We start from the raw sequence: 15,807 nt of genomic DNA on the forward strand, positions 1-15,807 counted from the left end.
TACATACTACTCTCATTTTAATATAATATAGATATAGATAATTAAGGTATATAATTTACCATGATACCAATATTAATTGGTATAGTCTTAATGGATTTAGAAAATAATTTGGAATGAGTAATAAATGCTAAAAGTAAAATAGGAAAAATAAATTATTTTTCTTTTGATATGTAAAAAGTGATAAGTAAAAATAAAAATTTTATTTTAGAATACTTGACAAGTCGCACAAAGCTAAGGGGAACCAATACAATTCTCCGAAGTAAAAACTAAAGAAGAAAATGCCTTGGAATAGATCTCCATACTTACTCTTTAGTCCTTCTTAACTCATAAAGAATGGCTGAATTTTAAAAGAATAAAAATATCCCCTCTCTCTCTCTCTCTCTCTCTCTCTCTCTCCAGTCTCCCCGCAAGCTCCTTTAAGCCACAACACTCACTTCTAAAAGCAGTAAAATCTACTTCAACATATGCTTCAGATCTTCGAATTTCCATTTCTGTGTGTGTCAGTGTGTGCGCGGTTGGATCTTGAGGTTTCTATTATTAACTGCTACTACTGAAAATGGGTCACTTGAATCTACCATCGTCAAAGAGAAATGTTCGACAGTGGCGTCTTCTTGATTTAGTATCAGCAGCTTTCTTTGCAGCAGTGTTAATTTTCTTCCTTCTTTTATGTACCCCTTTGGGTGATTCCTTAGCTGCTTCAGGGCGTCAGTCTCTGCTTCGTTCAGCCTCCGGGGATCCACGTCAGCGCAGTCGCCTTGTCGCACAGGTACAATTTCATATTGTTATGCTTTCAGTTCAGTTTGGATTAGATCTGTTTTAATAATTTGTGGGATAATTAATAGGTGGAGTCAGGGAGACAGACTACAGGTATTGATGCATGCCCAGCAGACTATGTGGATCATATGCCTTGTGAGGATCCAAGATTAAATAGCCAGTTGAGTAGAGAGATGAATTATTATAGGGAAAGGCATTGCCCTTTGCCTAAGGACACCCCTCTTTGTTTGATTCCACCCCCACAAGGTTACCGCGTCTCTGTTCATTGGCCTGACAGTTTGCACAAGGTAAATACTTAAAAGTTAAATCTTTACTAGTTATAATTGATCTGAAGCTAATCAATCCCCTGAAGCCCAGAAACGTGTTTTGAAATGTCTGAAACTGTTAGTAGAAGAAAGACTTTTTATTATTATTTTCGGTTTCAACACTTGGCGCTACCGTTAGTCTAATTTTTGTTGATGGATCGCTGTGAGAATCGAACCTAAGACCTCTACTTGTTTTAATACTATGTTGAAATGTGTGAATAGCTTATCTAAAAGTTTAAGCCGTTACATGAGACACTTTTATTTATTTATTTATGTTAGGTGCGCAGCATTTTGAGTGAGTTGTGATATCACAAGATTGGTTTGTTTCAGTCTAGGTGGGCTGGATTTAGCTGCATGGAACAACATTTAAGTTGCCTTTTGATTTAGTCTCATCGGTACCTTATGTATGATCTTGCTTGAATACTCGTAGTGCTGCTTGTTGTAGTTTCATTAGATGGATCTATAATGGTTTTCTTTTGTACTTCCCTTTTCTTTTTAGATTAACGTGGATAGTGGCTTTTCCCTAATCTTTGGCCTCTTTTGGTGGCAATTGACTTAGTAATTCAGCCTCTCAATTTGTTAAAAGAATTTAGTTCTTCTTTTCTTGCAGATTCGGTTTAAATTGTTGCATTACATCTGTAGTTGTGGGCCTCTTTTGGTGGCAGTTCTTAATAACTTGCACCATATTCGTTGAAAATTGCAAGTTTCACTTTTTTTGTCTTTTGGAGTGTTTAATTATTGCAATCATGGTCACAATAAGCCTTCCCTTTCTTCGCAGATATGGCATGAGAATATGCCCTACAATAAAATAGCTGACAGGAAAGGGCACCAAGGATGGATGAAAAAAGAAGGGCCGTATTTTATCTTCCCTGGTGGTGGAACTATGTTTCCTGACGGGGCAGAGCAGTATATCGAGAAACTTAAACAGTACATTCCAATTGCTGGTGGAGTTTTGAGGACTGCCCTTGATATGGGATGTGGGGTATGATGTTCTTGCTCGGTTCCTTAGAATCTGTACTAATGTTCCTGGGTATCTGAGACCCTAACGTTCGTTCCTGCTGCAGGTTGCCAGTTTTGGTGGCTACCTACTTGCCGAAGACATGGTGACGCTCTCTTTTGCTCCAAGAGATTCACATAAATCACAAATACAGTTTGCCTTGGAGCGAGGAATACCTGCATTTGTTGCCATGCTTGGGACACGCAGGCTTCCTTTTCCTGCCTTCTCGTTTGATTTGGTTCATTGTTCACGGTGTTTGATTCCTTTCACTGCATATAGTGAGTTTTCTGAGTTTGATGGTCATTGTCAGCATGCTTTATATACCTGTTGTCTGAAACCCTGAAAGAAGAATTGTTGCCATGCAGATGCAACATACTTCATCGAAGTTGACAGGTTACTCCGTCCCGGCGGCTACCTTGTCATTTCTGGTCCTCCTGTTCAGTGGCCCAAGCAAGATAAGGAGTGGGGGGATCTCCAAACAGTGGCCAGATCGTTGTGCTATGAGCTGATTGTTGTAGATGGAAACACTGTCATCTGGAAAAAGCCTCTTGGGGATTCATGTCTTCCGAATCAAAATGAATTTGGGCTTGAACTGTGTGATAACACGGATGATCCAAGTGCTGCATGGTGATTCATTCATGCATTTCTTTATTCTTTTTTATTTCTCCTTCCATGTTCTTCAGTTACATCTTTGCTATAATCTCCAACAAACTTTTGCTGCTTTTACCTTGTCAAACATATTGTTGGTGGAAGCATTTTAAATAACTAGCTTTACTTTTTTATCTCAAATTAATTTGCAGGTACTTCAAGTTGAAAAAATGTGTGAGTAGGACTTTATCTGTCAAAGGAGAATATGCCATCGGGAAAATTCCAAAATGGCCAGCGAGGCTGACAAAAGCTCCAGCTAGGGCAATTGTTACTAAAAATGGAATGGATGTGTTTGAAGCTGACTCAAGAAGATGGGCACGCAGAGTTGCATTCTATAAGAGTTCATTGAACTTGAAACTAGGAACTTCATCAGTTCGCAATGTCATGGATATGAATGCATTTTTCGGAGGATTTGCTGCAGCGTTAGCATCAGATCCAATCTGGGTGATGAATGTTGTTCCAGCACATAAGCCTTTAACACTTGATGTGATTTTTGACAGAGGCCTTATTGGAGTTTATCATGACTGGTAGGTCAAGAATTTCTGTATCACATATTTGATGGTCATCCTTAAAAGTGTATACAAATGGCTAGCTGGACTCTGGATCATTATCTTTTTTCTGTCTTTTCTTTTTTTTCTTAATCCCACCTGCTAGACAGCGAGTTTTGTCAAATCTTTTTCTCTTTCTTTAATCTCTCTGTCTGGAGCTTGGAAGTTTCTTTCCTTGCAATAAGAGTCATCCACTAATGGTTTGCAAATCCGAGAACTTAGAGAGTCATAGGAGAAATGGACAGATGGATTACTCTCTTCAACTAATAAACACCATTTACCGCTCGTGTCACAGGTGTGAGCCTTTCTCAACATACCCTCGGACTTATGATCTGATTCACGTGGGAGCCATAGAATCTCTCATAAAGGATCCCGTTTCTGGAAAGACCAGGTATGTTTTACCTTTCTCAATTCTTCGATGCTCTCTATCTCTGGTTGTCCATAATTAGATATTTCCAACATGATGTTCCCTGAGTTAGCAATTCTGGACTTGTATATGAGGGTTCTCACCTATTTTTAGAAAAGGAGCTTTTCTAGTTAAGAAAATGAAGAAGTATGTTGGACTATAATAGTCCATAGAAACCAATCTTATGTGATAATTGAGTAATGGGTAATTTTAAGAGATACACAATCTATGTTTGTCCAAGCAGTTAGTTTCGTCAAGTTTTTCAACATTTGATGTGTCCATGTCAATTATTCATGATATTTCGTTGCAAATGGCACATAGTTGTCTGTATTTTCGGCTATATGTGATTAATCTCATCTAGTAAATTTTAATATATTGGATATCCTTGGTGACAATATTTAAGATCTAAAGTTAAGACCATCATATGTGTAGATACCATTGTACTTATTTATTTATTTGATTGTGTCTGGGCTAGCTTGCATGCATCTCGACTAATCCACCGAATATCAGTTACCTCCCACGGCACATGTACGGAGTAACTTTGTCCACTAATGCTTAAATAGATAAAACAAATCATGTTTTCCCTCTACTGAAATTTTAACCCTGGTCCTGGAACAATACCATTATATTTATACCGTTAAATGTAGGCTTAATACACACGTTACCACAAACTTGCATGTAAATCCCTCTTACGCACCCTTTATCAACAAATTCTCTCTTACACACCCTCTCTTCATGGGCATCCTTTTTTATGCCACTACTTGTAAAAAGTGGAACGGTTACTCCCTAAAATGACATGTGCCATGCCCATGGGAAACATAAAAGTCAAGCGCGTGAACAGTAAAAAGTTGTATTTGAGTCCTTACTTAGATGGCACATGTCCAACACTTAAAATCTTTCCGATTTTTTCTCTCCAATTAAGGTAAAATATAAAAAGGAACAAAAAAGAAAATTTCCTCCAATTCCTGGAACACTAAAACCTTGCTCAAAGTTTGGTCACCTACACTGCAACCTCCTCCTGGCTCCAAGGAAAATTCCATCTTTGCCAATGCTTCCACCTATGCTGATGCCTCCACCACAGCCAATTCCTCCAACTCTAGGAACACTTGTTCCATTGCCACCACCAATACCTACTCCATTTCTGACAATGCTTCCACCTATGCCAAGACCACTGTCAATTGTCCCAATTCCAAGAACACTGCTCCTTCTCTGCTAGCACTTTCACCTGCATGGATGTGAAGTTTTCTCGTTAAGAAACTCTGCAGAGAAGGAAATCCCAGGGCCTAGAAGTTGGCTCATCATTTCTAGAGGCACCTTCTAAGACACCCATGTTGGTTTTACCCAGAAGCTAAGGAGAGTGAGACTGAGGAAATGTAGTTGGCTAAAGGTAAGAACTTAATGTTGTGTGCTTTATAAGGGGAGGAAATTTAGAAGAAGTGGGTTTTTTTGTGCTGTTTTTTTTTGTAAACTCTTTCTCGGGTTCTTTGTTAGTAAATGTTTATGGACTGTGAGGGGTCATTTGGTATGAGGTATAAGAAGGTATAAGGGTGGTATAAAAATTTAATACCACCTTAATACTCTATTTGGTAAGCGAACTAGGTATAAGTTATCCAAGTGTTAATTTTAACTGGGATAACTTATACCTTATAGAAGGTGGGGTAATTAGCACCGGTTTAACACTGGTATAAGTTATCCCAGTGTTAATTTTAACACTGGGATAACTTATACCTTATAGAAGGTGGGGTGATTAGCACCAGTATAACTTATACCTTCTTCTTAGAAATTATGCAATTGTCATTCTTAATACAACATACCAAACAATGAATAAACAACATTCCCAACATAACTAATCCCAGCATAACTTATCCCAATATAACTTATACCGATATAAATCGTATTCCAACCAAACGACCCCTGAGAATATCTAGACCAAGTGGTCTGGAGAAGCAGAAAAAATGAGGTAAGGTTGTGTGCTAGAATATAGGAACATCGCATTGACACCTTTGGAGCTAAAGACAAAAGCTTTTCTACCACGGAATAGTCCATTCAGGACCAAAATAACCCCCCCCCCCCAAAGCCCAAATCCGCCTATACCCTCTTTTACCCTCTGTTTTCTATTTTTCTCCACCTTCGCCGGATCTTTACTGGTGGTAAGGATATCATCACCATGGAATACTTGAATATTTTCTTTGTTTCCACCGTTGGGGAAACACACTGGAGTTTTCATCTCTGATTGCTTCATCAACAATGAGACAATTGCGAGTTTAGTTCTCTCAAGATTTACTGCTCTTGAGTCTTTCTTGGCCTCTTTAAGCTCTATGGGTTGTGGTTGAGCTTGAGTGCTCATGGTATTTTACAGATACAAGAAATGAATTTTAGGTAGGAGGACATAGGTGTGTATCCTTTTCTCTTCTATACGTGTCACTGTGAGTGGCGCGTGTCATTCACCTCCCAGGAGTAAGAGGTCTTAGGCCGAGGGGATCTTAGCTATGGTTTCAAGCTAAGGTGTGTTATATGTTGCCCACAAGAAAGAAATGGTGTAAAAGGGATTTTCCCGCAAGTAGAGGGGTAAAGTATGTATTGAGCCTTAAATATGAGCAGAATGTAGAAATACACACCACATTGATACATACATTTATGCATACATTCTTAATTAATTAATAAACTAAATGAATTTTGTAAAGAATCTCTGACAAGAACTGGTCCCGACTTGGTTCCAAAAGAATTATTTAATTAGGAAAGATCAGTTAATCTTGAAGACTTGAATACCAATATTTTGATTATACTTCCTGCTACAACTTTTGGCTGGAGATTTTGAAACAAATACAGCATTAAATTATGGAGGGGGAGATAAACAACAACAACAACAACAACAAACCCAGTATAATCCCACATAGTGGGGTCAGGGTAGTGTGTACGCAAACCTTATCCCTACCTTGTGGAGGGAGAGATGTCAACAGTAATAGCTTAGGATCCCAAGAAACTTAGGAGTCTTTGAAATGCTAGAAGACAGAAAACCTGTGAAGAAAGAAGCTTAAATTATCGAGGAGTAGATGTAGGTCAAGTGCAAAAAGTGTAGAACATAGAAACCCAAGAAAGCTTAAGACTTAAAGAGTCATTGACATGCTAGAGCACAATAAAAATGTGGCTTCAGACACGTTGAATAGAATACCTGTGTATCTTTAGGACATTATGGAAAGAGAATTTATAGATAATTTGAGAATAGAAGTGTAGCTGTGCATTGAATATGTCTGTGGATTTCCTTACCTCCCTACAGGGGTGGATCTACTAAGGCCCGTGGGGGTGGTACGCCACCCGCAAGCTTTGTTCGAAATCTTAACTATATATGTATGCATATCTACGAAATCTGATAAATATTCCTAGTATCACCCAGATTAACAAAAGATTGCTCGAAACGCTAAAGCAAAAGCAACACTTTTTAAAACCTTTTTAGCTTGTTCTCAGTAAATTTTGACACTACTGTTCATTTATTTTTCTTTCTTTAATTATTGTTGACTATATCTTTCTTTGTTAGTAAATCATGACTTTTTTTTTTTTTTTGGTATCTTAGTTAGTACTATTTGTTTTTTTCACCCACACTTAAAACAACATTTCCTTTTCAAAGTCCCCGCTCCCATTAAAATCCCAAAAGCCAAATAGTTAGTAGTATTTGTTTTTTTCCAAAGTTGATCAAATAAATTAGCTTGGCACCCGAAGCCTCCAAATCCTGGATCCACCTCTGCCTTCCTACATGTTTAAAGGAAGGTAAGAGCAGCATCTTCTTGGTGCATCTTAGCAAATACTTGTAAATTAAGAGTAGCTTCAGATCCAACACAAATACGTCTAAAAGATGATATACTCTAACTGAAGCACCGAGACATGGATGTCACTAATTATTATGGTTTGCCAATATAGTACAGTAATTGATATATAATCTTAAACATCCAAAAAATAAAAGACTATTTTAATTGCCTAACTACTATTTTTAATATTAAGTACTCCTTAACTGCACTTTACACTTCTCATAAAATAATCCATACACTATAGCCATAACAAACTCAATGTTAAGGAAGGAAACAAAATAAAAGGAGCGAGCAAATGATTGTTACCAAAAAAAAAGAAGAGACATTAGAACACCCAATGAAAGGTCAAAGTTTAGATGATCAGGAGATAAACACCAGGAATTTAGAAGGATTCAGTTAGCCCAGCTATTTTCACAAAGCAGCTTAGATGCACGCGCATGCACGCACATCGTTTTATCTTGAACTTTTAGATTTTCAAATAAAAGGGAACTTTATGTAGATGATATAGCACCCAGCATGATAAAACTGAAAATTTGCAAGACTTTCATGTTTTCCTTACTTCAAATCATGATCATATGACTGTTGAAGACCTCACAAACACCACCACAAAATAGAAATCTGCTAGATGCTTTTATTTCCCTTCAAAAGAAAAATGATCTTTTAGCAGGTGAACCAACATAATACAACAACTATTTGCAATTTATAATGAAGTATAATACTCAGTGCCCGGGTTAGCTTTGATGCACCTTGACTAATCCACTGCATACCAGCTATCTCCCACCAGTATAGGTATTTGGTTAATCTGTCCATCAATGCTTTGTGAGATTGGAAGAAATCACCTAATTTTTTTTTAACCTCTACTAGGATTTGGACCCTAGTCTCCCATGGTCCGTTTTAAGCTTCATTGACCGCTAGGCCATACTCGTAGGTGCTAATGAAGCTTTATAGCTATTTGTATGTAGACATTGAATTTCATTTTCTGGTGTTACTGGATCAACATTTGACATAAACTTTAGCAACCATTTGTCAGCTAGGTGATAACAGTGAGGAATTATGCTTTTACCATTTACACTTAATGAGATTTTGGAAATGACCATGATCTGAGTTCAACTTGTGGATTATAGCTCATTATCGACCATGTCTGACATCAACCAATGGATGTTGTAGTCTCTCTGGTAAAAGTTAAAACTAACAGCAAAAAACTTGTGATATCTTTGATCAAATTTCAACTCAAGAGCAGAGCATCTTTCCTATTGGAATATACACTCCATTTACTTTCTTAAAGATAAATCCTTCTTCGATGGTGCCTTTGGACTTCCAAACAACTTAATAGTAGTTAGGTTTTCGTCCTCGAATAACTTATCAAGGTTGAACATTAATGCTATCTGTTGATCAAGGTTGACATTTTATTTACTTGATCTTGTATTGGGGCACTTTTGCTTTTGCCCAATCATTAATGAAATTTTATTTGCTTGATTAAAAAAATTGTATTTTAAGCTGCTCCTTGCATCTAAGATATAATTGATCTGGATAGAGATGATACAGCATGGAAATGATGTAGTAAACTTGTTACCTTTTCAGTTTGTAGCATAGAAGCTTCTTAAAAAAGGTTAAATAGAAATGCCTTCTTATCCCTAAGGGTCATTTAGCATGCAGGAAGTTAAATAGAGATGCTCTGTGCAATCTAAAGATTGTAATTGACCATGTATTTCTCTACAAGTTACGTTGAGTGTTTGAGTTGTTTATAGGGAATATACTGCCCCTGCCCCTCATTCCTGAAATAGATAACAGAACTGGAATAAGACCAAAGAAAGAGATGCAATGCTGTGATATTTAACATTGATAGGCGTCTGATACAGCATATTTGGTGAAAATATTGGACCAATCCTTTCTGATGTATAATGATTGAACCATTTGTACATTCTTTCAGGTGTAGCCTTGTGGATTTGATGGTAGAAATTGATAGAATGCTTCGGCCTGAAGGAACTGTTATAATTCGGGACTCTCCTGAAGTGATAGACAAAGTAGACCGGATTGCTCCTGCTGTAAGATGGACGGCAAGTATTCATGAGAAAGAACCTGAATCACATGGGAGGGAGAAAATCCTGGTAGCCACCAAGAATTTTTGGAAGCTACCTTCTGCATCCCACTGATTGAACCTTTTGTTTTTGTACTTTTAGGTATATCTCCTTTTTTCCTCGTTGTCTCATTACTATGGCCAATTGGCATGTTTCAAGTTATGCAAGTAGTCTACTTTTTGCTCCATCTCTTCTTTCTATCTAGTTTATGTAGAATTAATTGGAAGCGTACAAAGATGGTGGGAGAAAACTGTAAAAAAATTATAGCATACTGTTACAAACACTTCTATTAGATTCAGTTAAATGATGAAATGATTTTCTTTTTCTAGCTTGAAGAGTATTGGTAGAATTATTATTATTTTTTGTTGTGGGGGTGGGCGTGGGGTTGGGATTTGCTTGGCTGTGCATTGATTTGCTTAGCTCGAGCCTCAAAGCATGGATCAGTTTGAACATAGAAGTTAAAACTTCAAGGAAAATATTTTCCGAGGCATATGGAGCTTGTTCAATATTTTCGAACAAGACCAGCTAGGCACAGCTATTTTTGTATACCAGACTCGTGGACGTGGTGTTAGCAAAAACTGCATGTTATGAACTCGTTGCTGTATCATACTTCCAGAATTTTGGGGCCATGACATTGGCTTCTCATTTTTTCCCTTGACTATGTTCAATACTTTCATTTCCTGTTTTCAGTTTTGTTTTTTCCTTTTACATCGCATTCAGCACTTTCCCTTGCATATGTACTGGCATTTCCAGATTATTTTCGTTCTGACATTCCTCCGTAAACATAATGTTTTAAGGTAGTCATTTTGGAAGAGTTCTCAGCATGTTTGTCCCTATTCTGAGATATCAGGTCATGCTGTTAAACCTTGAACATCAGTGTGTTCTATCACTGGGTTTTTTCTTCCCTGATAACCAAGGTGTTTTATGTAATAAACACCAAAATAGGTGCACAAGAGCAAAACTCAGCTCCTTACTAGTGCAGGTAGCTGAAAAATCTATTAAAATATCCACATTATATATTTAGCAATTTAACCAAAAATGCAGGAAGCAATTCCTTCACATTACATAAGATTACGCATAGCTGTGCAAAAATAAGTGGTACACTGGTGGGAGGTGGCAGGTGGCAGGTGACATGTGTAATTAGTTGAGTTGTTCGCAAGCTGGCCGGATACCATGGTTATCATTAAAAAAGGTAGGGGCAGGGGGGTGTTCATATCTTGAGCTTACTTTTCAGACATAAAACATCTGCAGTACATACTGAGTGAGGGCCCTTTTCTGCAAATTCACCTGAATTAGACATGCTTCTTGGACTGCTATTCCAACAAAATACAGCCACTTACTATGGGCTTTGCTCTTCACATGAATGAATAGTCTTTATTAGGCTCTTGCCTGATTAAAAATTTATTGTCAACCTGCACTGTCATTATTTGCAGTTCTTGTCAGCCAACTTAGGAGCCAATATGTCATGTTTGCTGCTTTTACTGTAACCAACTGAAAGAAACCTGAAAATTCAAATAGAAAGCAGAAAATATGTCGACTAATGTTGAGTTGTTCTAATGAAGTGCATGCAGAATTTGGTGCACAAAAGTGACTGTTTCTTCCATAGCGCTTTGCACGTACCTCGATTAATTCACCGGGTAACTACTACCTCGGTTAGTTTGCACGCGCCTCGACCACCTCTTATCCAAGTTTAGGCAAAGGCAATGCTAAGAAAATTAATGGGCTGTCAAAAAAAAGTGATAATAGCTGCTATACATGTGATTTAACCAAATTTTTTGCTGGCACCAAGCAAAAAGGGCTTGAAATGGAGCCTTTCAAGAGTGGTCCCTAAAAGTTTTGCTATCACGGGGGAGACTCATGCATTCTGTTTGCTCCTAAAGCTCCAGCAGAATTTCCCATTGGCCCCCAATTTAAATTGGCTTCATTTATGATGGGATTTTTTTGCTTTGCTATTTTTTACTTTTTCTTTTTAGGGAAAATTTGCTCTATAGTGACGTCCAAAGCACCCCTAAAAATGAAATAATTAATTAGAATCTAATTTTAAACATTTTATTCATACAATATAATGTGAATGATGAACACGGGGTATAGAGTTGAACTTGACTCTGACGTATATGCTGTCCTTTTTATGTGAACACAATTTAGTGTGTTTGTCACGTCAATTTTCATAAAACATGTTTTTTCAAGATAATGTTGTTTTCATTGAAAATAGTGTTTGATTGATCGGTGAAAAAAAATCTTGAAAAAATATATATTAAAGATTAATAATGGTAATTGTTTTAAAGAAAATGACTTGTGTCCACAAGCAGTGGCGGAGCCACCTTATAGGAAGGGGTGTCAAAATATACTATGTAGATAGGTAAAAAAATAAATTATATGTATATATACTATGTATTGACTCTTTTTAATTTCATGATATGTTTACTTTTATATATTTTGATACCCCTTAACAAAAATTCTGGCTCCACCACTGTCCATAAGTGTGTCATATCTCCCTTTTTTATGGAAAGAAATTCTTCATGTTAACCAAAAACTAAAAAATAACATCATCATGTCAAACATTTTCATGGACTTCCTACATACCAGACATATTCCATAAATATGAAGTGTTTAGAAAAGTGGGAAAAATACACATGACTTCACACCATAACAAAAAATTGCCCATGTTTTTAAATTTTATTCAACCTAGCCCATATTGTATATATTTTGAAAGCACTAGCAAATTCAAAATCTGTGTTTTTACAACCAATGCTTCTAAAAGCTATGGAGTTAAATTTGTGTTCTCACAACCATTGGTTTCACTCTCTCATCTTCTCACATCTTTATATGCTTCAAGGAGTGGTCCGCCATTACTGCTTCTCTCCCTGTGTCACCTAGTTGCAATATAAGAAAATTGAAGAGTAGAAGTCCACCATTGAAAGCCATTCAAAGCTTTGCTTTCAAAAATCGGATTTTTTTAGTTTGTTAGTTGTTTGGATTGGGTATTATTCCAATTGATTGAAAATATCAAAGGAGTTCAAAATTTAAATTTGAAGTGATTTGGAGTAGATTTGAGCAAGATTTGAGTTAAATTTCAGAAAAAACGCAAGGAAGAAGACGAAGTCAGTTTTTTTTGTATAAATATGTATAATCTTGTATAATAGTGTATACGAGTGTATAAATACATTTTATACATTATTATATACCTTTATACACCTTTATACAAGCGTATGTAGACGAACTTCTTCCACGATTTTCTATTGTAATTCTTGTTCAAAACCAGTCCAAATCTCCATTAAATGACTTCAATTTCTATATACAATCTCCATATACTATTTCTAGCAAGTCTAAATAACACCCACTCCAAATTTCTTACCAAATCAAATTTAAAATTTAAACTCACATATTTAAGCTTGTTAAAAATCTAATTTTCTCCATCCAAATGGATTTGGTTTGTTGAGCTAATATTTGAGTCATAGTTACTGATTCGAAAATTAACTTAAAAGCTTGAACAATCTTTTTAAAAAATTAAATAGTAATTTCAAGAACCTATTGGATGTTGAGTATTAGCCTACTATTTTTGGGATAGTTGATTGTAAATTAAAATATGGGCTATAAAATTGAAAAATAGGGAGGTCAGTTGTTCTTATGTGAAATTTTTCCAATAAAAATTACAGAGAAATACAAGGATCCGTACTTGCCCAAATTAGCACTCTCTCCATTTCAAATTAGATGAGTTTCGGGGTGTATATGGACCGGGTTGGTTCGGTTTTTATCAAAACCAAACCAAACATACTATATCGGTTGGGATTGGTTCGGTTTTGTCAGATTTTTCGAGGTTTTCGGATTTTTTATTACATAAATATTATTTTAATCTTACTTTGTTAAATTTTTAATAAGTAAATATATACAACAACAACAACCCAGTGTAATCCCACTAGTGGGGTCTGGGGAGGGTAGTGTGTACGCAGACCTTACCCCTACCCCGGAGGAGTAGAGAGGCTGTTTCCGAAAGACCCTCGGCTCAATAGGACAAAATGACAAAAGAACAAAAGGAAACAATATTAGTAACACCATAAAACAATATGAAAGAAATATATATATATGGAAAAATAAGAACAACATGAAATCAAGAGGCATGATACCAAGTAAAAGCAAAATAGTATCCTTACCAAACTAGTCCCCAAAGTTATGACATAAGACGATACTCAGCTACCTCCTAGTCTACAACCTTAATACTCGACCTCCACATATTCCTATCAAGTGTCATGTCCTCGGAAATCTGAAGCATCGCCATATCCTGCCTAATCACCTCCCCCCAATACTTCTTAGGCCGTCCTCTACCTCTTCTCGAGCCCTCCACAAAATATAAAAAATTGACAAACATATTATCTATTAAAATATTCTTATGAGAGAATTTTCTTAGTAACACATAGTAATAATTATTTTTTTAGTCGTCTGACAATAATCTTTCGTTGATGTACACTTTCAAGGTTAACCATATTTAGTAATTAAACATAAAAATCAATATAATACCTAAATAATAATAATCACTTCACATTCGAAAAAGATACTACAATTTAGTAGATCTAAACATATGATACGAATATGGAAGAACAAAGATATTGACGCATTTCAGTAACACTTGATGAGAAAGTGATCATACAACCCATTATTTAAGGTTAATAAATATGGAGCACTTCATATACTATTAAATATTATATCCCCCAAGATAATCCCAAATATTTCTAGATATTTTTTAAACAAAATTCTGTATAAAATCTTAAAAGTATATATAAATATATATATTTATATGTCGGTTTAGTTCGGATTTTTTACTCAATACCAAACCAAACTTAGTCGGGTTTTTTAATCTGTTTGGTTTGACTTTTCGGTTTGGTGCGGTTTTCCGGTTCTGTTTGTACACCCCTAAATGAGTTACTTTACTTTTTAGTCTGTTCCAAAATAAATGACACATTTCTAAATTTAGAAATAATTCAACTTTAAACTCTTTATTTTATCTATTTTACCCTTAATGAGAAGCTTTTATAATCACAAAAATGTCACGGCACACAAAGTTTTTACCCCTTAAATTTTTAAGATCACAAATTTTAAAAGTCTTTTTATTTCTTAAACTCCGTGCAGAGTTGCTAACTCATCTTAATTAAAATGGATAGAGTAATAGCAAAAGGGGAAAAAAGAATTAAGAAGACTTTGCAAGATCTGAACTACTAGTCCATACTTCAACAACCCTAAGTTGGGACGTTCTTATTACAACGAACTATGCATAACTAGAAGCTGCTCCTAAGTCCTAACTAATCTTCAACATTTTCCCTACAAAAAGAAAAAAACATATTGTCAGAAATATAAAAAAAATGCAATGGAAATCCACGTTCAACGTATATATTTTAAGAAATTCCATTCTGTATAATTGTTTGTTTTAGGTGTTTATTGTTTTCTAGTGAAAGAAGTAGAATTAAAATTTCGACAACAGTATATACATGAAAAGAGCCAAAATTAGTGTTCACAAAGAGTGAGAATTGAACTTTAAAGTGTTAGTGGAAACTACTTAAGTCTTGCGTTCACAATCATGACACAATTAAGCAATTAAGTAGGCCCTAGTTACAACGTGTATAATTAATAACCACAATATTATACTATTCAAACACTAGGTGTAGGACATGATTTTACATCGTTGAAACTGTGCATTGTCTTCATTTGGTGAGAATGGGTCTTTCTGTTCGACCTTTTTATTAGTAGTTGTTAATTTAAAGTCCCATTGTCATTAGTCAAGTCCACATAAAAAGTTGGTCTATATGTACTTTCAAGGCAGTGGATAAGTAAACTGATACATAAAATAGGAGAGTTTGTCAATGTTATTATAGGGAAAAAAAATACTGTATAGTCGCTCTCAAAATTATATATATTGTATGTTATATACAAAGATTATATAAATTTTATACCTTTTTTCGATTATCGAATATAAATAACTTTTGGGGCGGGCCTGGGCTGGTTCAACCGGGTCCAACGACTATTTTTTTAAAAAAATAAAATAAAATTGGCCAACGGTTGAAAGTTTAAAAACTAGCCGTTGGCCTGCCAATTTAGCCGTTTGACTTTTTAAAAAATAACCATTTGGCTCCCAAACTTTGTTTTAACCCCAAACTTTTTATAATTACACTTTTCTCTATTCTCAACTATAAATAATAGCCCCTCATTCTTTCATTTTTACTCACAAAATCACCAATCTCTCTCTAATTTTCTTCTAT

The 15,807-nt window shown here is 35.7% G+C and overlaps 1 protein-coding gene across 1 annotated transcript; it reads left to right on the top strand.

Annotated features, from left to right (window-relative positions):
- The first annotated feature begins 321 nt into the window (after positions 1–321).
- On the top strand, positions 322–9,887 carry LOC104231190 (probable pectin methyltransferase QUA3). The gene is made up of 8 exons (XM_009784143.2): positions 322–766; positions 843–1,061; positions 1,858–2,061; positions 2,144–2,354; positions 2,442–2,703; positions 2,877–3,251; positions 3,568–3,663; positions 9,412–9,887. The coding sequence occupies exons 1-8, from the start codon at positions 557–559 to the stop codon at positions 9,632–9,634; spliced, it is 1,800 nt and encodes a 599-aa protein (XP_009782445.1). The 5' UTR covers positions 322–556; the 3' UTR covers positions 9,635–9,887.
- Positions 9,888–15,807: the final 5,920 nt, after the last annotated feature.

This window comes from Nicotiana sylvestris, chromosome 1, assembly GCF_000393655.2.
Source record: "Nicotiana sylvestris chromosome 1, ASM39365v2, whole genome shotgun sequence".
NCBI classification, from domain to species: domain Eukaryota; kingdom Viridiplantae; phylum Streptophyta; class Magnoliopsida; order Solanales; family Solanaceae; genus Nicotiana; species Nicotiana sylvestris.